The sequence below is a fragment of the Anastrepha ludens genome, chromosome 3, assembly GCF_028408465.1.
Source record: "Anastrepha ludens isolate Willacy chromosome 3, idAnaLude1.1, whole genome shotgun sequence".
NCBI classification, from domain to species: Eukaryota; Metazoa; Arthropoda; class Insecta; order Diptera; family Tephritidae; genus Anastrepha; species Anastrepha ludens.
Window position 1 is genome coordinate 87,151,187 of NC_071499.1, and position 26,459 is coordinate 87,177,645.

The 26,459-nt window shown below is 36.7% G+C and overlaps 1 protein-coding gene across 1 annotated transcript in view; it reads right to left on the reverse strand.

The window, feature by feature from the left end:
* Window positions 1-26,113, reverse strand: part of LOC128858387 (uncharacterized) — a 96,066-nt gene extending 69,953 nt beyond the window's left edge. The window contains exon 1 of the mRNA XM_054094622.1: window positions 25,651-26,113. Coding sequence (XP_053950597.1) covers window positions 25,651-25,653 — 3 coding nt within the window. The 5' untranslated portion in view covers window positions 25,654-26,113. The remainder of the gene's footprint in view (window positions 1-25,650) is intronic.
* Window positions 26,114-26,459: the final 346 nt, after the last annotated feature.

The following is a 26,459-nucleotide window of genomic DNA, read 5'->3' on the forward strand; positions in this document are numbered from 1 at the left end:
TCGGCTCCCTTTGCGAAATCGATGTTGCAGCTTTACAAATATACATACATATTTATAATCTAGGTATTTAGTAAAAATTATATTTTACAAGCAAAACATATACAGGAGCCATGCGTACATATCCCACGACAGCAATGGAAGCTCTCCTAGAACTCGCACCTCTTCACATTCATATCTAATCCCAAGCGAGAACTGTTATCCAAGAACAATGGTTTTCACGACAGTCGGTTCTACGTTACCGAAACGACCCGAATTTATATCCGGCCAAGGACTGTCACTCCAGCAGCATTCTCCGTATGTAAGTATGGGGAATGTTTGTGCTGCTGCTGCAACAACAACAACAACAACCAAGAACAACCAAAGCTACCGTTGGCTCAAGTGTTCATCAAAGTCGAAGGAAGTTTGATATTCTCTCTAAACTAGCCCGAGAGATCTCAATGCCATGGAACATGATGCTACCAATGTTCAGTTTTGGCAAATGCTCCAAAGCTGAAATCGGCAATAAAAAGACTTAAACCCACAAGCCAAACAAACGCTCCGGCTCTGAAAGTGTTCGATGCGGCTGGTGGTAGCAGAGAAAGAAGAAGACCTCCTTTGCTTTGAAAAGATTGCGTCGGTTAACATGAGAAAGAAACGACTGGCGCGCTTTGTTAAACTCGGTCAAACTCGCGTAAGTGGTTATCGCGCCAATCAAGAAGAATAAGCTACACCAGAATATGATAACACGGTGCACTGAGGGATCCGTCGCCGAGGAAGGTGCAGATGTCTGCGGACCGCAAAAAAGATAATCGAAAGCCCTAAGCAAGAATACAAGTATTTTTCAAGCGAAAGTTCACGCAATAGGAAAATGCGCTTACTTTAACCTTGAACGCAATTATGACAGAACCATAGCTATGCCCACTGAAAGTCAGGGAGCAATCAAGGCTCTAAACTCTTTCCAGCTTACATCAAAACTGGTGCTGGTATGTCTCGATAAGCTGAATATCTTAGCCCAGAATAACTAGGTTCGTATCGTTTGAGTTCCAAGGGACTATGAATTACATTTTGGAGCCTAGAAAAGGGTAGCTTCCTCTCTCTTATTGAGGTAGTAGAAGAAAGGCAAATTAGATCATAGTGGGAAAAAAATTCCGGGTTTATCGCAATCAAAGGACCAAGGACAGATAGCTTTAACCTAAACCGATTTAAAGATTGTATGGAAATTAATAAGAATAATTTTGGAATCATCACAAGAGTTCTATCAGGGGATTATAGATTGAATGATCACCTGTGAATATACTCTAATGAAGTTGGCAGGTTCTGAAGGGAGGAAGATGAAACTGATGCATAAGCGGTCCAATTACCTGGATAAACACATTTTACCAGAGTAGGAAATAAAACTACTTAGGTATAAATGAAATAGGACAAATACGAAAATTTATTGAACAAGTTGGGCTCATGGAAATACTCTGAATCTATGAAGGGGGTAAAACGTATTCCTGGCCGCAGTGCTGAGTCCCCTAATAATAATAGTAATAAGCAAAGCATTTGGACGACAACAATTGTCGTAATTTCACTATTTGGTTTGCATTTATTCGTTGCTTATTGTTTTTTTCTAATCATGTGAATTCGAGTATTTTAATTACAAGCAACTATTTGCAATACAATTACGCTTTTAGGATTATTTGGTATTTTATATCTAGTATTCAACTAAGCTATAAGCATTCAGCGACATTGCTTCAGATCATAACCCGACAAGTTCCATTCTCATGGTCAAGTGCTCGTACAATTAAGTGGAAATAAATTATTAGAAATCATTGTGTTGGCAAGATTGACTCCTCAGGTTCAGCACTAACCTGTGAGTTGTACAATATTTGCACCAGAGTAGACAGTAAAGTCTGAAAGTGAAGGCAACGATTTCACACACACGTAAAAGTAATTGACATATTTTATGAAAAAAACAAAAAACCTATTAGTTAACCTTTTTCATCGCAGATTGTGATACGCCCGACATTCTACATTTGCTGCCTACACGGCCATTTTTTCGTTAATAAAGCATTCAACTCTTGGAGAATGTGGCTACTTTGACAGTCCTTAGCAGGAAATAAATCCGAGGTTGCTCTGATAACATGGAACCAACTGTTCTGAGAGCGACAGCCGCATAAATACAACTCAACCGCATAAATACAACTCAGTATCGGATTCAGTATCAGCCTCATAATGAATAAAGAATAATATTTATTTATATCGGTTTTTTTCAGCTAGATGAGAACTATCGGTATCGATAACTATAGTTTAACAGCTGATAATGGGAAATTGTGTTGTCATTTCTGTTCAGTGTGAAAATTGGGGAATTTCACTTAAAACAAAAACATAAATGTGTTCGCGAAGTTCATAGAGCGTTTGCCATACAGCGGGCTTAACAATCGATTTAATGACAATTTTCTTTCCAGAAGTGGTCCTGTTCACTGGCCCCTGTTTCGTGCAATTTAACTCCTCTGGTTTGTTTTTATGGTGTTATATTAAGTCATTGGCTTATGCCGGCAAACCAGCAACTCTTGAAGCTTTGGAAGCCAATATTTAAGCCACCATTGATGCTATACTACCAGATTTATTGGAAAGAGTGTAAGAGTATGTCGGATAGCATATTCAAAAAATAAATGCCCTGAAATTATCTACCAGATTAAAATAAAAAAATCCTATCAACAATATTTCTCTTTTGTATTATTATACCTTCTGCTCAAATATGAACGAGACTTTATCAATAAAACGGTCCGCGGATGACATATGGCAAAAATAAATCTTTTGTTTTTTGGTAGGACTGTTATAGGTAAGCTTACAAGGCAAATTGCAGCGTGATATGTCACATAGTTTGTTTTCTGTGCTACTGTAAACAAGTCAAGCTCGAGTGTGTTTTTCGAATTTAACGCGCGGTCTTGTTCCAAAATTGTTGAATTTTCTTCAAAAAGAAAAACTCAAAACTGTCGCTAAGGAAATGCTCGCCATGACTGATACGGACATCCGGCACATCATAACTGGTGACGAGGCTTGGGTTTATGAGTATGACGTCGAAACAGCTCAACAATCATCGGAATGGCGCTCCCCGGAGGAGCCGAAACCCAAAAACCACGCCAAAGTCGCGCAAAAATTAAGGTTATGCTGACTGTTACGAAGGTGTGGTGTACTCGGAGTTCCTTCCGCAAGGCCGATCGGTTAACGCTGAATATTATTTAGACGTTTTAAAGCGTTTGCGCGAGAACATTCGTCTTAAAAGGAAGGAGTTGTGGGACAACAAGTCATGGTTCTTCCATCACGATAATGCACCAGCTCACACATCACGTCTTATTCGTGATTATTTGAACTGAAATCCATACCGAAATCGGCCTTCCAGAAATGCTATAATGATTGGAAAAAACGTTGGCATATGTGTATCGCCTCCAATGGTGATTACTTTGGAGGAGATAAAATAAAAATTGAACAATAATTAACCGCTTGTGTTTTATTAAATCAGTCTCGTTCATATTTGAGCAGAAGGTAAATACCATTTTAAGTACCCAAGCTATTAAGAAAACTTCCGATAGATTATTGAACTAAAAAACAAAACACAAAAAGTCAAAACATTCGCAAGTAAAAACAACAGCTCTGTTTGTGTCCGAATTTATATATATGGCCGCAACTGTATGCCCACATATAAGTACTTGGCTTGTTTACCGCCTTCATCCATGGAGGTGTTGCTGTCTGTCCATGACAACGGTTACCTCTGAATCTCGCGAGACTGCGAACTAAAGTCAGCAAGCACATTTAAAATTGTTTACTTTTTTCAACTCATTTCTTCCAAATAATTTTCTTATTTGCTTTTATCTTTGCACTTTTTTAGTTGCCTCATTTTTTCGCCTGTTTGTTGAATGACAATGAGATGAACCGAGCCGCGCTGAATTTAGTGTCTACTACTATGTAGCGTGTGTATGTAGTAGAGCCCCCTCCAGCATGCCGAATGCATCACTCCACTGCCACCGCTGCCGCCACAATCATTTGCGATTGACACTCTTCCCACACTTTATTGCACGAGTGTTTTGTATGTGTGTGCGTATTTGGTTTGGTGGCATGGCGAGAAATAATCCCAACATTGGTAACCTAATCACATTGCGGTTGTTGTTGTTGATCACAGCTAAGATGTTGGTTGTTTTGAATGAGTGTTACTGCATTAATTGTTGTTCTGCTTGTTGTTATTGTCGGTCTTGTATTGTATACTCATATATTATAGCAGCTGGAGTAAATTATCTTTTTTTCGCTGTTGTCGTCGGTGTTATTTTGCAGTAGTTTTTGTTATTTCCATGGTAGCAAAAAAATTTCCGCGCGCGCCTACACCCCACAACCTCTTCAATTGTTTATGTAGTTTTTACAAGTTTTTATGTGTAGGTATATAAATGTATACATATGTTTGTATGTATGCTTTTACAACAACTTGACTGCTAGTTGGGTGTATACGTTTTGGTCCATCGCTGTATTGTTGTTGGTATGACAGTAATTACCGCGCGCTACTGGATGCGGCCATCTGGCCACCAAGTCAAATTCAACCCGAACAGTAGTTGCGGTAGGAGAAGAGGGAGCAACAAGCTAAAAACAATTGTCACACACTGCTCTGCATTTACATGCTTACAAAACAATGGCATATTCGACTTTGAAAATTGTGGCGGAGAAAAGTGAAAATTCGTTGGCGCATCCAAAAATTATGCGCTTTTCACACGAGGTGTTGCTGCGCGGTTGCCGCCCAGCCTTACCCCTTCCTTGGCACGAATTCAAGCGTGCACAGTAGTCCCAAAAGTAGAGGTTATATGTGTGCGCCGCCGTGCCCATTCAGCCCAGCACAGCGCGCATGTTTCGCTGGCCGGGCTGAAGCGTTAACGTGACGATCTTTCTTTTTTCAAACGTTGTTGTTGTTATTTTTGTGTGTTTATTTACAAATTCTTGTTGTTAGCTTTGAATTTGCATATTTGCTAGTAGCGACTCTCCCAAAAGGCACTGTAGAGATGAGCGCAATACAAAATACTTCATGTCGATGGAACTAATACCGATTTTCTGAAATTTTTGTATAGGTGGCTGAATTCTTTAGGCTTCTATTCATATATAATTTGCGCTTAAACGCTTTTTGGGTGTTTGGCCGAGCTCCTCCTCCTATTTGTGGTGTGCGTCTTGATATTGTTCCACAAATGGAGGGGCCTACAGTTTCAAGCCGTCTCCGAACGGCAGATATTTTTTTATGAGGAGCTTTTTCTTGGCAGAAATACGCTCGGAGGTTTGCCATCGCCTGCCGAGGGGTGGCCGCTATTAGAAAAAACTTTTTCTCAATTTTGGTGTTTCACGGAGATTCGAACCTACGTTCTCTCGGAATTCCGAATGGTAGTTACGCACCAACTCATTCGGTTACGGCTGCCACCGATTTTTTTATACCCGGCGCTTTTTTGTTACCCGCGTGCAATTGTGCCGAATGGAATTATAATTTTTTTCACATAAAAGTTCTATATCTAGCAGAATAAAGGAATTGCGTTAGATATAGACATATACTATAAGTACACATTTACTTCACCACTTCACAAAAATATGAGCAGCAATTAGTTTCGTTGAAATAAATGCATAAATACATATGAACATTTACAGTTGGCATCATGAGAGCGTTTAAAATCAAGTTTTTGCTGCCTATTTCAAGACGCCGTAATAATGATGCGTCATGACGCAATAATGAAAGGTTTTGGACGTTGGCAACTTTTCGCTCTAAATCGGTCATCTAGAACGCCCTCCGAAAGACAAGTGGCCTCTCTAAAAAACTTATTTTTATTTTGTGAGGATTGAAAAAAAATATTTCGTATATACAAAAAAGGAAAAGTGGCATCAGCTTTTGCATTTATTTTGATCATCATTTTTTAAGAAATTAAAATTAAACTAGCAATTCGAAAAGTTTTGTCATAAGATTCGCGGTTTTAATAGTCTTATTAGACAATTTTGCGCACTAATTCCAAGAGTTCGTTCATGGAACTACTTCCATTTGTGAGTATTCATGAAATAAATATATTATTTTGATATATTTTATTTTATATTCTATAAAGCTTACACAGCAATAAAATTGCTACACAAACTTCAACTAATGCAGCCATAGTTTCGTAGGTTTTCGGCTGGCATGTCGATTAGGGCGGGATTAAACGCCACGACGAAGGTCAGATTCTTTGAGGAAATTATATAATCTGCTGATATTTTTGTCTGTCGGGGTCTTTAACAATTCGAAAGGATTGGTAACGTTAAAGTAATGCTGTCTTTGCACTTCAAGATTCGGGCAGCGTGCCAGAAGATGGTTAATGCTGTGTGAAAAATTACAAGTGGACAACTGGGAAAATGGACAGCAACTAAAGTGCAGTGCCTTGGAGAGTATGAGAGCTTGCGATAATAGTGTGGATAAGGCGAAAGTGCGTGTACGGCGTAGGGTAATTTGTCGGCATGGACGCAGTAAGGCAGGATTTTGTTCGAGTAGGATTGATTGAGAAATAATGTTACCCATACCTGCACCACTGAGATAGTAGCTTTTTTCACATTCCATGTTTAATAAACCGATAGATGGCCTTTTTAATGAAATAAATAAAAAAATTAAACATATAAAAACTTATGCCAGTTAAAAAAGCATTTCTTCCACAGGCGTTGCATTGCAACATTTTGTGTTGGTGAAGATTCATTTTCATTTGAGGCTGGATTTTGTACATTTGCACCGCATACACTTATCATTACATCTTCGTTTAGCACATAAAAACTGTGTTCAAAGTCCTCTTTTATTTAATTACTACTGGCTTTCTTACTAAATTGTTACCTACACAAAAAGGAAGATTCCTCATTCCAAGCTGAATTTCTTTAAATTTATTTGATTTGTTTTAAACATGCATTGCGTCTTCTACAAATGTCGAAAAAATATGTACCTACCGACGGCTGGAAGGTGTTGAAAGTGGTTAAATCAGTGAACGCAGAGGGAAGCCAGAACTACATCATCCAGATAAATAAAACAGCGGGGGACATTCTGTATGCACTATTTGAGGAAATGGCGTGGGGCATTGGATTCATGTTCCTTCGTCTCAAAAAACGCAACCCATTCGATGAAAACATAAACACGCTCGAAACGGGGGAAGGAGGGATCTCGGCATAGAAGAGATCGTCGAAACCTGTCTTAACATCTTATACGAGAACGTAGGTGAGTTGAAGCAGGTATCCAATACTATGACAAAACCAAAGTCTGATTCTGAAAGTCCTTCAAACAAACCTTCACAAAAGTAAGGAAGCCTCAGTTAAGCTCCTTCAAAATTTAGGACTGAGCTCACCAAACACAAAAATTTGCATAAGGTGGCACAAAATTGATCATCCAATTATGTTTTTGCATAATTTTTTTATTGCATAAAAAACATAATGTAGTTTTGAATGATGGGAACCTTTATTTGACCTTTGCGCGCTCCATTGCTTGTCTGTTTGTATACTGCAGCTGTTTAGTTCACAAGTGTCCAATATGACTGATTCTCGACGCCACTTGCAAAAATTATAAATTTTCCAATAGGGTGATTATTTTTATGCCACCTTGTATAAACAACGCGAAATTGGAAAAAATGGCCAAAATCACGCAATGAAAAAACCAATAGAAGCCGTCAATAATTGAATAAAACGCAACAGATGGGCTGGTCATATTTGACATGTTTACTGATGATAGCATTTTTGGTCCAGTCCGTAACAAACGTGCGCTCTTCTTATCAAGAAAAATATGGTTCCAAGATGTGGAAGCGGACATTAAGAAGCTAAACGCGAGGCTTTGGAAAGATGTGGATTTGAATAGAGAGATATGGCACCTGTGGTGCTAAGAAGAAGGGAATAACTCTGAAAAGCTTCCAAAATGCCAACACGTTTCAAAATATCACCATGCTTCATGTCCCGTGCTCATTTCCAAGACCCCGCTTAGCTCTACGTTGAATTCGTTTGTTGCTAAATCTAATTTTACACTCATTTGTTTTTTGCTTTTTTTTATTATTCGTTGCTGGCGAGCGTCAACTTGTTACCGGGAATATTTTGTTAGTTTCCCTTTTTTTATTTCGCTTACATTTGTGTTCTTGTTTCTATGTTATTTATGTAAAGGGTGGTCAAATTTCAAAAGCCGATGTTGAATGGGAACCACACCTAAACGTCAAGTTTTTTCTGCATTTCATTTGACATTTTTCAAATTCAGACTAATTCAATTTGAATCATGGAAAGATACACAATCGAGCAATGCGTTAAAGTTATTCGGGCTTATTATGAACGGGCGTTCAAATCAAAATGCATATCACGCACTTCGCCTTCAGTGATGAGGCACATTTTCACCTCAGTGGATTCGTCAATAAGCAAAATTGCCGCATTTGGGCGAATGATAATCCAAGTGTGATTGCCGAAAAATCAATGCACCAACAAAAAGTGACTGTTTGGTGCGGTTTATGGGCCGGCGGCATCATTGGGTCGTATTTTTTCCAAAATGAGGCCAGTCAGGCAGTTACTGTGAATAGTGTTCGCTATCGTGAGATGATATCGAACTTTTTAGGGGCCTAATTGGAAGATATGGATAGTGGACGATATGTTGTTTCAACAGGACGGTGCCACTTGTCACACAGCTAACGAAACAATGGCTCTTTCGCGCGAAAAATTTGATGGCCGAATAACCTCATGTAGCGGCGATGCCAATTGGCCGCCAAGATCATGTGATTTGACACCGTTGGACTTCTTACTTTGGAGTTATTTGAAAGGAAAGGTGTACGTCGATAAGCCAGCAACAATTCAAGAGCTAAAGGATGAGAAAATTCAGCACATTAACGGCATAGAACCTCAATTATACCTGAGCTTCATCGAAAATTTGGGCCATCGGATGGAGGTGTGCCGACGAGGCCGCGGCGGCTATTTGGCCGATATTTTGTTCCATATGTAATTGACCCATACCAATATTATCACTATAAAGAGAAATGATAATAATTTCCTAAAAAATTGTATTTCATTCAAAATCAACACCGGCCCTTGAAACTTAACCACCCTTTATGTATATTTGTGAGAAGCTACGCTTCCATGCTGAACTTGAGTATCAAGTAGAAGAAAGAAGAAAGAAATGAATTCCACCATTCGTGAAAAGTAAATAAAAGTAAAAGTTTTAGTTGAGGTCACATTTTTGTTGTCTGAGGCGAATGGTCAAGTGGACATTAACCAATCCAAAGGCAATAACAAAGTATTATTTGTATATGCATACACATTTATATATAATTGCATGTCGACTCATGAGTAAACAGTTGTGTATGCGCATTCGCACATTTTACTTGTATAATATAACTATGTAATACCTACACATTATGTCTAATATAGTCCGCCTCTGTGAAGCCAGCGATCGTAATTAAGATTACCGCGCGATAAAATCAAGTGAACTTATTAAATTTGAGCTTATTTTTTCGCTTTAATTGGTCGTCAAATCTATTGTGCGTATCTGCGCTTCTGCCTAGGTTAGCGCATGCCACTGGACGGCGTAATAACTGCAGCACTACTTGGCCCTGTTAGCCTCCGACGACAAATTGCATAAGTAGATTGAGCAGCTGACCAGCTGCGCGAATGGTTATGCAAAATACAAATGGAAACAGGGAAAAGAAAATGGTAATTAAAATAACGGTAATAGTATTAAAATAATGCTATCGTTGTGAAGTAAAATTCTGATATTTAAATTTGTTTTATGGTGTACTGTGTGTATGCCTTTGTAAATTTCTTATAGGCCTATTGCGATTTTATTGCACTTTCTGGGAAAATCTACAACTCTGGCTGAAAGCAAATTTATATATAAATATGTATACTTAGCTTACTGCAATACAAATTATGAATGCTTGAATACATACATATGTCTCTATTTCTTAATTCATGGACACTTTAAGTATTGAGACTACAGTGACTCTCTTTCCGTACCGTTTTCTCTACATAATGCTTGCATTCTCATTATTTGTATTTCTTTTTGTTTCCATTAATTAGCCTTTCTTTATGGGCGTTACTTGCGCGCTCGCAAAATTTTTACTTTCATTCAAATAGCGCAAATGCTAAACAAAAATGTTTACAAGCATTTTACATGCGTGTGTGTGTTGGTATGGGTGAGACATATCCACTTAAATGCAACTATTTCTTAACCCCGTTTTTAGGGTCATTCACATTATCTCTTATCTCATAACTCATATTGAGTTAAATTATATTACTGGCAAGGAAAATGTTGTGTTTTATAACCAAATGCAAAGTGGCGCAAAATTAATCATCTAATTTGGTTTTTGAACAACTCTTTTACTAAATACAAATAAATAATTTTGAGTGATGGAAACTTTATTTTGACCTTTACGCGTTAAGTTGACTTTTTACCTGTTTGTATCCTGTATCGTGGGATGATAAATTTTGCGCCATCTTGTCTATATAAATATAAAGGCAGAAGGTCAAACTACAGGAAAATATGGAAATACACCAACCGAATGAAGTGAAAGAATTTTTCCACAAAGTGGTACAGAACAGCAGAAAATAATGACATAGTGTTTGAAATCAGGTGATCTTAAGTTAGGTTAAAGCGGTTGCCTTGTGGGACACATTCAGGCTCATAGCCCATTGTGATGCCGCGTGGAGGAGCATTCCCTATTTCTCCTAAAGCCTTTGTGCGCTTTTCAAAAATTTTAGAATATCTCCTATTTCTGCGGAACTGAGATCTTCCAAATCGTTAAAAAATTGTCTGCCTAGAATAGCAAATCTCCGTCTGGATAGAGCAGGACAATGGCACAGAAGGTGTAAGATTGTTTCTTGATTTTCCTCATCAAGACAACTTCTACAGAAGTCGTGTGCTTGCACATCCATCCTTTGGGCGTGCCTACCTATTAGGCAATGTCCCGTTATAACTGAAATCAGTGTGCTAAGACTGTGTTTATTTTGGTTTAGCAAAGATTCTGTGCGTTTAGCCCTAAGAGTCGGCCACAGTTGATGGGCGATTTTGCAGGTGGCTTCATTGCGCCATCTTTCGTTTGCTTTCCTTTCGATTTCTTCAAGGATAAGTAGCTTACATGTTTGTAAGGGTATGCCTATGTCATTGTCTATGTAGTCATCGGTCAATTTGGTGCCGAGTCTCGCTAGTTCATCAGCTCTACAGTTATCCTCAATGTCGCGATGGCCAGGAGCCCATATTATCCTTAGGCGAAATGACCTATCCAGAGCAGAAAGTATCACTTATAACGGTTTAAGTACATCCAATTCTCATATCCCAGTTTAGTAAAAGCACTTTATCTGATGAAATTTCCGAAAATTAGGAATAAAAATGAATCTAGATTTGTTAGGTCTTCGTAAAACAGAGTTCTCGCCCGTGCAGATGCTATAAAAGTCATTTGAGGAAAAGCCTCTTATACATAGTTATGCCTCATTAAACAGGAAACTGATGTTATCCCAACCTCTGAATATGTTGGAAAATTATTAAGACGGATAACAAACCCGTATACTTGACCTTGGAGTTGATCTAAGCGATGCTTCAGCGAATACGAGAAGATTATTCGAAGATTTCGGCCTCGGTAGTCTAGCGTAAGTGCACTAGCCTGCCATCCCAGAGATTGTGGGTTCAAATCCGACTTAAGGCACGGTCCCCGCACTTTTCCAAACTAACCTAATTTCCTAGTTCCTATAAAAAAAATAAAAAAAATTTCATTCCTCAACCCCTACAACCAGTGAGGATGGGAAGGATATCCTTACTCCCGCACAAAAGTCAGCTTATTCTTACATTGTGGCTACTAAAACAAGCAAAAAAACAAAGAAAACAGACACAGTTATACATTGCAACAGTGGCGCCAGCAAGTGGAAGCGGGAAATCGCGGTAATAGGTCAGACACACGAAATTTAGCACAGTCCTCAACCATCTGTGTGATCCTTCTGCCAGAAAAATGTGGCACACAGATGGCGTTGTACCTAAGCAACGACAAGTGGGCATTCCCACTACTTAGGACTGGTAGCGGCAGGCTAATCACCTACCCTGTCAGAAAGCAAAATATATTACTGAAACCAACGCAAGACTGAGACTTGTTGAGGCTCTATGATCCCGAGCGGAGTGAAGAAGGAAAAAAAATTTAAGGTTTCATATACATATAGTACATACATAGTCTAAGGCGACCTTCGAGAAGGTGATTTGTCACTGTAGAATTGACTACCAAAATAAATTGCAGTGACTTGTACATTCACGGTGAAACTTTCGCTCCTATAAAATGGAATCTTCGAACGCGTATAAGAGGCAAATTTTGTACAACAACTGCTGCTGCAGAAATAAACACTGTGCACGGAGAGGATACCGTGAGTGTAAGGACTGCGCAAAAGTGGTTTTCAAAATTCCGAAGTGGTAACTGCGACGTGGAGGATGCCCCGCGCGCTGGTCGTGCTGAAGCCTTTAACTCCGACGCCTTGCTCGAACTCGTGGAAGCTGAGCCAAATTTGACAGTCGATATAATAGCTCAGAGGTTAGATTCATCGCTTGGAACAGTTCACAGGCACCTGGTTCAGTTGGGAAAGGTTTTAAAGCAGGGAAAATGGGTTCCGCATAGACTTTCCGTCGCCAACCTTCAGCAGAGAGTGAATGTGTGTTCTCAGCTGCTGCAACGGCTTGAAAATGAAAGTTTTTTTAATCGTTTCGTTACTGGTGATGAAAAATGGGTCCTATACAATAATCCCGTTCGCAAAAGCCAATTAGATAAAGATGAAACACCAGAACCGACCCCTAGAGATGGTCTTCACCCCAAGAAGATTCTGCTGTCTATTTGGTGGGATATGGCCGGTATTGTTTATTATGAACTTCTGGAACCAAACCAGACGATAACTGCTGATTATTATTCTCATCAGCTATCAAACCTGAATGAGGCACTTAACAAAAATCGACCGTCTTTAGTGAATAGACGCAAAGTTTTGTTTCACCACGACAACGCAAGACTTCATACTGCAAGGCAAACATTAGGCAAGCTGAACGAGCTCGGATGGGAGCTAATGCCGCACCACCATACTCTCCGGATATTGCACCTTTTCCGTGGACTTCAATCCCATATGAGTAACAAGAACTACTCCTCAAAAGAAGCTATAAAAAGGGATATCGAAGCGTATTTTGGCTCCAAGGACAACAAATTTTTTGAGCAGGGAATTAAAAATTTGCCTAAACGTTGGGAAGACATTGTAAATAATGAAGGAAAATATATTATTGATTAATAAATACTTTAAAGATCTTTTTTATTAATTTTAAAACCACCTTTAGAAACGAACGAACTTATGGACTGATCTGATATTTAGCTCGGAGAAATTAGTAAATATAGTAGTGGCACTGAGTCCGAAATGTTTGAGGAAAACTGATTGACGAAGCGGAAAATATAAATCCCGAAAGTTTTCACAAGAAATATTATCTTTTAGTGACTAAAATGTAAAATTACTAATAGTTTTGCTGGAGCGATTATCTATATTTCTAATTCTAATAAAAAACCTCCTTTTATCTAAAATAATATCGTTCAGGATAGGGGTCATTTAAAGAGGGTGGCTGGATGAAGAGGTATTTCCTTGGCCGAAATGCGTTCGGGGGTTTGCTGTTAAAAAAAAAAGTTTAATATTTCCCATCAGCAATCAATATTGATCTCATGACATACTCACGGTACGTCATGTAAGTTCTCAAATTCTCAGCTAGGCCACAAGGTCTATTCTATTTCTGAATTATTTCAAAAACAATTTACTTATTTAACAATCATAGCCGTGGTAAATATAGAGTTTCAGATACAATTTACAATATTACATGTTTGTATTTATCCCGTAGGCACAATTTAATATCACCTTTGCTCCTTCATGGCATTAGCATTAAGCAATTAAGTGGCTGAGACGGCAGTGGCGAGTTTCGCAGCAAATTGTGTGAATTTGAATGTCCATATGAACGACACGAAAGTCATTAAAGAGGTCAACTACTAGCTTTTATGAGCCTACATGGACAATATACATACCAGTATTTCTCGCATGTGTCTAATTTGTTGCCGGGCTTTGTAGACGGCTGACGCGGTGCTGATCCGCACACATGCGGATATACGGAAATTTTCTAATTTTTCCGCGACAAATTGTTGACGAAGGCGATGTCTATTAAGCTTAACGCCATATGTGCACACATCCACATAGTATACGCTTAGTGTTGGACCAACTGGGCATGTTAACCAAGTTAGTTAGTTAGTTACTTAGTTTATTTTTTTGTAGTCTACAATTAAAATGTCTATTGAGCGTAATGACTATGCGCGCAGACGCCCAGTAAGGCACATAATATATATATGTATGGACATATAAATACATATCTATGCATATATGCGTTTGTATTATTAGCGTGTGTACGCGATAGAAAAATATATTTGTGCGCCTTTATACGATTGCACTGTGTGGTGTTGCATAATTGTGCGCATTAAACAGTCAACGACTCCGGGATGAGCTGCAAAAAACGTGCGCATAAGCGACTAAGTGCTACAGGTGGTGGCTCGTTGGATGAATGGGTGCTGGCAGACGCAGCTGGAAGCCGGCCAAACATGGTGTGCTGGAATTTTTATAATTGGTGGCACTATAATTTTCTTGAAAAATTTGGCGACACCAAGTTTTAGCGAATAAAAAAAATTTTAATGAAAAAAAAAATAATAAAAATAGAGAAGTAATTTGAAAAAAATGTTTAAATTGGGTAACATACAAATAATTAGAAGTCTTATGTAAGCTCATACAAGTTTTTGTGGACACGATGCGCATGCGCAAGTTCTGCATTCCACAACTCACTTTGGTTGTCGCGTGCATTCAGTTTCACTAAACAGAAAATCACAAATCAAAAAAGAAAAAAAAAATTATAAATATGTAGGAAAATTCGAGTTTGTATTTCCGCAGTTATTACAAGTTATTTATCCTCGGAATGGAATGGTGACTTACCGTTTCCAACCTCGAGGTTTAGTCAATTACATTTTCTTTTTTTTTGAAATTTTCTTATTGAGTAACTTTTTTAACTGTTTGTATTCTGCAGCTGCCTAGCTCATAAGTTTCAAATATGATTGACGTCGACGCCAGTTACAAAAATTATAAATCTTCCCATTGGGTGATTAATTTTGCGCCACTCTGTGTTATTTAATTTGTAATACGTCGCTATTCAAGAAAAAAAGGCAGATCTGTTGCCAAGCAACTCTTGCTTTTTGCCACACCAAAAAATTCATCTCGCACTGCATTCTGTACTCACGACCATTTGGCCAAAAACTCGGACTGCACAGTTCCACAGCTACTCTATTTGCCTGATTAAGCACTGTGCGGTTATATACTAAAAAGTCACTTCAGTGACACCATATTGAGTCTATCGAAGAGACTCAGCGTAAACAATTTTGCATAATTATGCGTAAACAAAGGTTGCCAGGGAAATCGAGTTCAACGTAAGCATAAGCGTATTTCTTCGGAGAGAGACTATTTTAATGGAGACAAAATAGGTTTGGAAGTGTAGAGTTACAATCTAGGAAATATACGTTTCTTACAGATTATTGTGTTCCAACTAATACCAGAATTAGAGTTACTTAAACAATTTATTTAATAATAATTTAAATTTATTTTTTGATAAATAGAAGTCAACTTCACTGGAGTTTGAAATCGTATTACAATATATATCTTCAAAGTTCTTAAAAAGAGTTGCTTGTAATGTTCTAACTAAACGCTTGGAGAGAAAGCGGAAGGCCTCCTTCAACTGGCGAAGCTTAGCACATGAAAGAAACGACTGGCGCTTTTTGTTGGTCTCGGCCACAATCACTTAAATGATTAACGCGTCAATCAAGAATAAGACGCAGTTGCAATAATTTCTGATTAGACATTTTTGAGGATTTTTAGGTTATATGAAGTGAAAAATTCCTCTATGTTAGCCTGCTCAAAGCATGATAGATTACAAGGTTTGGCAATCCGAAGCAAAATTGTGAGAGTACTTTGGCTGATACTTCATAGGGGATTTGACAGAGAGAGAAATGTAAACAAATTTTTTTAAGTGAGGTTAGTTGAATACAATTAGTCGTTGTTCAGACGGCAACGAAGTACAAGTAATATGAGCAGTGGCTGCGTTATTTCGTACATCACTAACACAATCTGAGTTTTTGAGCACAAACCGTTTTCGCTTTCCCTGTTACGTCAACAAATAATCTGACTCCTTCAAAATCGCTGAGAGCCTTTTAACGGTAAGATGTTGGCCACACCTGAATATTTTTCACCATGAGCCTGCACCAATTATCCAAACTATTACATTTTTTCAATTATTGCACTGCGCTTCACAAAATGAAAAACTTTATTAAAAATTAAAAAAAAATGTATTTGAATAATTAGCAACACAACGAAAACTAAACATAATTCAGTACCAACGCAACTTCAAAAACATTGCAAAGCGAATCTTGAGTGTTAAATCAGAAAAAATCTACGTGATTTCGCAAATATATTTAAAAATCATATTTTAAAATATGTGTAGGGTGTTTTGAACTGCATGAAAACTACCGATGTTGAACAATGTTTTGACAGTTGAGAATGGCAAAATGAGTGACATCTCTATTTATGAATCGTTTAACTCCGGAAAAATGCTTCCAAATTGTGGAAATTTACTTTGGAAAAAATAATTCTGCTTGCGAAGCTCATAGAGCGAAGTGTTGAAGAATATGTCGTAATGTCGATTAGTCGTCGTTCTCAACTTTTTGGACTTTGTCCTTCAACTACGTGGAAGATTTTTAGAATCGATCATCGTTTGCGTCCCATTTTTGCTGATTAGGCTCATTTAGATTTGGTGGATCAAGTACTCAAAAAGAGACTGATCGGAAGAACCACGTAACTCGTAGGTAGCGGGCATATGCCGGATATCATATTCAAACGAAAATTCATTCCAACAATATTTCTGCTTTTTATTATATTATTATTTTTAGTTCGCAAGCTCTTAAAAATCACCCTAAATTTAAATGTGCTTTCCAATAATTTCCATGTTTAGTGTGAGAATTATAGTAAGAGGCTACAAAATGATTATAAGCTGATACCATGCGCCAGTCTCGCTTAACGCAAAAAGTGAAATTTCGTTCAATCAAAAAAAAATAAAATAAAAGCTACACAATTCTAAAGAACAGGAAGCAACATTTTCGCGCTCATTTTGATTTATTTACTTTCGTAATATTTGATGAACATTATTTACCAAACTCTCTTTGTAATACCTGCTTGACCTTGTTTTCTTCGTTTTGTTGTTCCCCACTTTTGCATTAACGGGCTTTTTATCTTCACCCACACACGCTTCACAGATTTCGCTCGTGAAATTTCGCTTTAGACATGGTAATGATGTGTCCGCAACGCCAAATAATTTCACATAGCAATAAATGAAATTGATGGTCTCACACATGTATGGGTATGGGTACATGGCTCCCAACATACTACGCATGGACATACACATGTACATATGAATACCACCACATTTATAATCACTAGAGGGCATTTAAATGAGCTGCATGCACCCACAATCGCCTTTCTGTATGCAATGCCAATGGTAATCGTAATCGTAGCTGTAATCGTAATGGTTTGATGCGCATTTTGGCAAGTTGTTGACTGCCACTTCTTCTTTCATTGGTCTGCTGTTTAGACGCGCTAAATGCCATCGCCTCGAGGTGGCAGACCGCAGAGTTCATAGTACATATTTTAATTGAGCGCTTCATGCTACACACGAGTACATGCATATGTGTGCGCTGCCAAGACTTGTATTTTGTAAAGATTATCTAATGATATCGTTATAGTAGCCAGTGCGATTAGCTGTACTAGAAAAAATATAAAAATTCATATTCTTTACTCATTCGTATTCGTGCTTTGCCACGAAACAGTTAATGGATTAAAGAAGGAAGCATAAAAGCACATCCCTAAGTTTAAAGAAAAAAAAGTTGTGTTGTCAAACCTAGGGGTCGCCTTTTTACATTTTTCGTCATGTCTTCGGGAGTTACAGTTGGATCTTAAAGAATGATATGGCGATGTTTTTGCTTCGAGAAGAAAATTTTGTTTCGTTTTAAAGTTGATTGACCTAAAATACCTTGTTCTAGTACTTACCCCCGAAAACTCAGTTAAAACTACAATAACGTACTACCCTAATGTGAGTAAATTGAAATCCCCAAAAATCATTAAAATTTTGTTAAGGAAGTTTTTCAACTCGAAGGCAACTTAGATTTTTTTGCCTAACTTAGAGGTCGCCTTTTTATATTTTTCGTCACGTCTTCGTCATTTACAATCGAATTTTTAAGTGTGATATATCGATGTTCTTGTCTCGGATTTCTTTATTTCAAAGTTCTTTGGCCACAAATACACCGCTCTAGTACTTACCTACAAGATTTCAGTTCCAACCACAATAACCTGCCACCCTAATGTGAGTAAATTAAATCTTCGCAAAAATCACTCAACTTTTGCAAAGAAAGTTTTTTTAATTTGAAGGCCATTTAGATTTTTTTTGCCGAACGTGGGGGTCGCCTTTTTACATTTTTCGTCATATCTTCGGCATTTACAGTCGGATCTTGAAGTATGATATGACGATGTTTTTGCTTCGAGAAGAAAATTCCATTAAAAGCTCATTGGCCTCAAATACATCCGAACGATGTAATTGCCATAAAGCTTAAAAAAATTCTTTTAGAAATTGTCGTGTAAAAATATTAGGCTTTAGACTCAGAGGTGCACGGCAAACATTTTATTTTTTTCACGTATGTGAGTAGGTATTTGTTTAAAAAACTAAGTAAAATGAAATATATAAAAAAAAATATATGCTAACCTGAATTTCAAAAAGAATGATTTCCAGCAAAAAAACTCCTGTCTCTAATCTTGTGGAGATTGTCAAAATATTACAAAAGAGTCTGAAAAGATCCAAATATTTGCTCAGTAGGATAAGTTCGGTTGGTATAGCTGCCACCTTACGCACTGAGTGCTTTGGTTCTTTGAACTTAGCTTAAAATTTAACCAATGAATCAGCTCCACGAAGCCCCTAGACTTTTGTGTCTAAACATTCGAGAAAGCACCTAAAAAAGTACCATATTAATCAGGCCGATCAAAATATAATAAGACTTGAAACTCTCTTAATCGAATTAGGATTTAATCGGAGTCGAGGACACGGGGCTTGCATACCTGCTATGTATATGTTTAATAAAAATCAAATAAATGCAAATATACAAAAGGAAACTAGAATGCCTAACCTTTCAACACAGTTTAACATAAATGATTCTGCATTTTTCTTCGCAAGTTCTTCCGCCGAGTGGTTTTCAGTAACGGTCCAAGAAAATAGTGAAAACAGTTACATCATAGGGAACTTTATAGTAAAATTGTACCCGTTCATTTCGCACGCATTCTTACGCTCTTCCAATTAGTCGTTCATAAGACTACGAAATCATAAATCATGGCCAAAAGATTTTTATAGGTGCGTCCAATATCAGACCGTTGTCCGGCTCCCAGCGAATTTGAAAGAATCAGCTGGCGAAACAGGGGAGTGTATGAAAACGTGCGAAACGAGTAAGCAGAAAACGTCTGCCGAGGACCCTGTGACATGGCAGCCGAAGTTGCTACCACAATTTTTTTTTCACTATCGCTAATAGTCAAACCTGGTAAATATATCACTCTTGGTGATAAATAACTAGATGCGGAACTTTCTCATTTTATGTGAGAGCGCTTGTAAAAACTCGTTTGAGTATTTGGCAGTACTGCCCATCCCTGTACTGATGAACAGTCGCTACTGATAAGCCGCCAAAAATGACTGACGAACACAGTACGTTTTTACATTCATACAGGAGTTTCATATTTTCCAGGAGTTTATATTCAAAGAGGAGAGAAAAATAAAAAAGAAGAAGGTAAATATTAAAGTTAGAGCAAAGTTGATGTTTTAAGCTTATAAATTATATTTTAATGCTATTTTTTTCAGCAAGGACATGCCAAAAGTAATGACTTAGTAGGTTCGAGGAAGCGTCGGATCACAATGAGTTTTCAAATTTCCAAGTCAAGAGATGAAGATAATTGAATTGTGGTCCCATTAAATTGTAATATTAAAACAAAATTTTTTTCTAAGCTACATAAAATTAAAAATGATCTTATATATATTTGTTTCTTGTTTTACGGTACCCACTTTCTTTCAAAAATTGCAATATTATATACATATACAGGGCCCGCCATCTATCGTTACGGATTTGAACTAGGTATTATTTGAAGAATGGTAACACTTAGCTGTCATCTGATTTGACAGAAAATTAGTTTTATTCTTCCGCTGAACGAAAATGGTTGTGTATACGCTCAAAGAACGCTGGGAAATATTGCGACATTACTTTGAAAATCATGGTAATGTTGCATTATGTACGGCAATGGGAAGAAGAAAAGCACCGAATGAAGCGTATGTGCGTTACTTTGCGAAAAAAGTAAGAGAAACTGGGTTGCTTATTGACAAACCAACGCGTGACCGACCAAAAACCGTATGTACACCCGAAAATATTGCTGCTGTGGCCGAGAGTGTTCGTGAATCACCAGGAGCATCAGTTCACCGTCGTTCTCAACAATACAATCGAAAATGTGTTGAAAAATTGGACCGATCGTATGGAATGGTGCATGGCTAGCCGAGGCAGCCATATGAATGAACTTGTGTTCCATCATTAACCGGAAGGATTGTACTTCAAAATAAAAAAAACAGTTGGGAAAAATATTGAGTAGTTTCTTTTTTATAGCATTTTTAATTCCATAAAGTTATATGACGGACCCTATACATATATCTTTACAATTATGGTTTTCGCCTTCATTATTTTTGTCCTTCAATGATTGATAATTACATTTGAATCTTAAGTTTTTAATTCTTGCTCATTGTTGTCCTTTTTTTTTGTGTGGTGTGGTGGTGTTGAACCTGCGAAATTCCCAATTTTGTTTAAAAATACCCAACTAATATTTCTTTCGGTGTGGCATTACTGAGTTATAAAAAAATGCTCCTTTGAGTTCCGAATCTTGGCATTAATGGTTCAGATGGCTACGATGTAACATAGCCATTGACTGCGTTAATTTTTTGTTATATGACCAACACAATAGAGTAAGAAGTTGCTAACATACTACACCTTTAATAATTACATGGAGAGCCTATTTGCGGATTGATATTGGCCCCATCTTTGCATTCTGTACATTGTGACAGCTAAGCTATTAGAGTAAATGGCAATAGATCGCCCAACAGTGTTAAAAGTCATGAGCTAAAGAGCGGTCCCCTTTATTGATGTCAATTCGAAATTTATTTACTGTGGAAAATTATGTTAAAAAAGTTTGGAAATTTTTTTATATTAAAATCCATTTCTTATAAAAACTTAAGCTAGTCCATAGTTAAATGAGAAAAAAGGAAAGTGTGATTCTTTATTTCTATCCTGCATTTTTATTTAAACGTGGCTTCATAAAGAAAGCCCCAATTTTTGGAAAATCTGAGGTCCACTTCAGAAAATTCCACCCTAATATAAATTCAATTTCAATTTTTTATCAATTATTCGCAAGAAATATAAATACCCTATACGCTATTGGCTCATATTTATCTAAATGTATTGCATAATAATAAATGCGATAAGATATTCAGGTATAGAAGGAAATGTACCACCAACTTCATGCAAGCATATATGTACACACGCGTATACTTGAATTTGTTTTTGTATTTGAACAATGCGTGTCAAAGTAATAAATCCAATTACCAAGCAATCGGAGTCTCGTATAAGCGTACAAACATGCAAAAGATTATACATATATAAATACGATATAAAAAATACTTTAATTCATAATAAGCGATGCGCACCAGCGCGTTTTAAAGGTATTATAAAGAGTAGTTATAAATATGTCTATAAAACAGATAAGTATGTGCATACATTCATATACCTATACGTGTATACGAGTAGATCCATTAGTATAAAGTTGCAGAGTGAGGGAACACTTATGAAATATTAGCTTTTCGCATCGATTCTAATGTGGATTTGATCAATACAAACTACTCATATAATATAATAAACTAATTATCCAATTTTGGTTTTGAATAACTTTTTTACTAAATAAAAAATAATGATTTTGGTTATTAACTTTGCGCCACCTTGTTAAAGGGAAAAATAGAAAGTATATGGTACAAGTACATACATCACGTGAAAAAACTATAGCACCGCAGCATTTTTAACCAGTTTTGACTACTGATGCTTTCCATTTCAATTTAACCGGGCTATTCGAGTCATGTTCCTCGATTTCGATGTAACCCAAATATGTTGCTCTCTGGTCAAAATAATGAGACACGTATTTTTTTGTTCGCCCGAAAAACATTTTTTTTTCAAGATTTATCGGTGATTTTGTTCTTTGGCTCAAAATCGATTTTTTTTTTCATTATATAAGAACATTTTTTTTTTAAATGCCCATAACTTAGTCAAAAATGAACCGATTTAAATAATTCTGGGTTCAAAATGATCGTCATTACTTACACGAGCGACTTTAGGGAAGAGAAAATTTAGAAAAATTAGAAACAATTGCAAAAAAGTAGTTGAAATTTTTTTATTTAGCAAAAAAACAAAAAAAATTGAAATTTTTTCGAAATTCAATATTTCAAAAAGTGTATTTTTTTTCTAACTTTTTCCAAATCTAGAGAACACCTCAAACTTCAATTAAGCTGAATGCCCAGTAGCTAAAATGAGTTGTTTTTGAGTAATGAATTTTTGAGTAAAAAACCTGTTTCGCACTTTTTGTTTTTTGTAAAACAAAAAATTGTCAACTACTTTTTTGCAATTGTTTCTACATGAAGTCGTTCGTGTAAGTAATGACGATCATTCTGAACCCAAAATCATTTAACTCGGTTCATTTTTGACTAAGTTATGAGCATTAAAAAAAAACTTCTTATATAATGAAAAAAATCGATTTTGAGCCGAAGAACAGAATCGCCGATAAATCTTGAAAAAAATGTTTTTCGGGCGAACAAAAAAATACGTGACTCATTATTTTGACCAGAGAGCAACATATTTGGGTTACATCGAAATCGAGGAACATGACTCGAATAGCCCGGTAGAATTGAAATGGAAAGCATCTACTTTCTTTTCGCCTTTTTATTTTTCGTTATTTCTTTTTTTTTGTTTTGTAAAAATATAGTTCATTTTTCAGCTAATAAATCAAAGTTTTAAACTTTGTAAAAGATTTATAAAAATTCCAAAAATTTCATCAAAATTTCAAACTTAAGAAGAATGTAAAAAAAATTGGATACGCATGTTTAAAGCCCATTAGATTTTAGTATGAGGAGCTTTTTCATGGCAGAAATACTCTCGGAGGTTTGCCATTGCCTGCCGAAGAGCGACCGCTATATAAAAAAATGTTTCTTTATTTTGGTCATTCACCGAGATTCGAACCTACATTCTCTCTGTGAATGCCGAATGGTAGTCACGCACCAACCCATTCGGCTACGGCGGCCGCCTCCTCTTAAAAAATATCTGCCGTTCGGAGTCGGCTTGAAACTGTAGGTCCCTGCATTTGTGGAAAAGTGCAAGTATGAAGTGGTTCGAAATTCCCCTTAACTTTTGACAATTTTTTTTCTCTGACGGTCATCAAATTTAGGTCTCAAAAATGAGTAAACAGGTAATTTTAAAATTAATTTAAAAGTAAAGCGTTGCTAATTTTATGTAATTTGTAAAGAAGTTATTCTTTCAATGATCGTAATGTAACCCGGCGACTATTCACTTTTTCACGAAAATTGAAAGAGAAGAAAGACTCTCTTGAATGGCATTTTTTCAGGAACTTTTTAATTCTTTGTATAGTAAATTCAATACGAGGTAGTTTAGTGGGCCGTGGACTAAAGAATTTACAAAAGCCGATTGCGGATACTGGAAAACTCCACATCAGCTGAGTTTTGTTTACAATTTTTGTATGTAATAAATTCTGTCGCTTTATCTGTGCTATCAGTGTTAATAATAATAAAAGACAAAAAAAGAAATCAGCTACCAAATTTATAATTTATAGGTAGTACTCGTCGACCTCGATGTTCGGAAAAATAAGAAGGACGGGTTTTCTCAGAAGGAGGAGTGAAAGGGCATTTCAATCAAATTTTTATAAAGCTTTTAAATAGCATTAAATATTTCAATAATTACGTAATTTATCGCACACAGAAATTACATATAATAATTAAAAAGGCCTTACTTAAAATATATTGTATTTTTATTTTATTATTTACATGAAATATAATTATAAAACAACATAAGGAATAAGGCAACTAGAGCTATCGGCCTTATACTTGTAAATGCTTAATTTTAAAACAATCTTTATAAAGTGGCAAAATAATCTCGAAACGGAATTTTATTTATTATTTTCATTGCTTTCCGCTGCCAGTTTTTGTTTCGGTTACCAGCTAACCAGTAGCCAATCTTCCGTACATTGAACAGCCCTTTTCAACGATTATGTTCTAATTAAGTGCTTAATCAGACATTGAGGAAACGATCTTTAAACTAAATTACTATTCTATTCCAATTTGACAATAAATCTCGCACAATAATTTCGGAAAAAAACAAATGAGAGGACGGATTTACGACCGGTCCAGGATTTACGACCAATGAATATTTTCAATGATGGGTCTAAGCTACAGAGTATGGGGATTTACGATCTCTCTTTAATTCTTACCTTTCGTTTAAGTGACCTTTGAAGCCTAAGATGACAGCAATAAAAGATACCCTCGTTGGCTCATAACCTCTAGCACTATTAGGGGACCTATTCCTATTTAAAATCCTATTCCTATTTAAAATCGACGATACTACGATACGCAAGGGAAGTAATTTTTCATTTACATGGGGCTCTCATTAGTTTGATCGTAACAGCTGACAGGGGACTGCGTTTACGTCGGAGAGTGTGCGCAGCATTACTCCAATACCAAATTGCTTTACATTTCTACCATCAAATTGTACTACAACGAAGTTAACAACCGGATATATATACAAAGGTGAGTTCTAAACGAGCTGGCTTTGAAGTGTACCACAAACGTAGTGCGATAATCAGGGATGTTACAGAGACAACTCTGGAAACTGCGCCGCAAACGAACTATGAAGAAAGTAACGAAACTATTCATACTAAGCTTTCTACTATCTTTTTGTAAGTACAGCCCTCGATCGAATTTCATTAAAGAGGCATACGGACTTTGCGGAGCCTACCACACATAAACGAAAGACGTGGCAGCCGAAGTTTCTATACAATTTAGATTCGGATGATAAAACCTTGTAATCTGTCATCCTTAAGTGTGAGTTGCTCATTTAAATATCCACAATGAGCATAAAAATGGGCGACAATTTACTCCTGCTTAGGCTAAAACGGCCTTTGAAATACGTAGATCCTTAAATCTGAAGCATAAAATATGTATGCATATTCAAAAATTGTATGTAATACTTCAGGAATACATTTTTTGGAATACATGCACATTTTGGCCCTTTCAGGAGAAATAGAAAATTATGACTATTTAAAAACATTTCCGTAAAATATTTTTTACATTTCCAGTGTAATAATGCAACAAATACATATGTAGATTAGGAAGCAAAGCAATTCCTTCTGCATAGCGAATTTTTTACAGTTATAACTTGTAGCATTTAAACTCACCATTTTCTGGCGTTTTTTTTCGAAGTATCCACTTAGTAAGGTGATCCCTGTCAACTGAGTTGCACAGAAAATATATATATTTCCACAAATTCTTAACTACACACTTGCTTGTTTTGTTGTTGGTTATTTTATTTGCTAGATTCTGTATTCATCTGTAGCAAGGAATCACTGTATGTATGTATGTATGTACACTTAACTAAGCATTAAGCCAAATTTCACATCCCTTTACGTCAAATGTCGCACTTTATTTATATACGTATATGTATATGTATGCTTTTCGTAAAAAATTTTCTTGAGCAAATTAGATATTTTCAATATGATTAAAATAATTTTTACTTTTCACAAACCACAATTTTGCTAAGCTGCTACGCAATTTTCTACTACATAAAATTTCCAAACTGTTTTGAGGCGCGCACATTTCTCCACGAACGCGATAAACGAAAAACTAAACCGTCAATGAGCGCATGCGCACTCGTACTAACTGGACGCATTTGTTGCGCGGCAGGTAGGAACTACTGCGGCAGCATAGTAGTTGAAGAGATGACGACAAAAGTCACCGTCACAACGAGCAGCAACAACATCACGCTGCCAATATTGCTTATCTCGTAACGGCTGTATACCGAGAGAGCATGTGGCTGTTGACTGCTGGCTGCTTTCTAGAAAAATGAGAAGAAAACAAGTTGTGCATCAATAACTGAATAGATGCATGCATCCCTTGAATGGCTTAAACTGGAATGAATCAATGGTCTTCTGATGCAAAGGAAACATGGATGTACATTTGTATGTATGTAGTACGAGTACGTACGAGT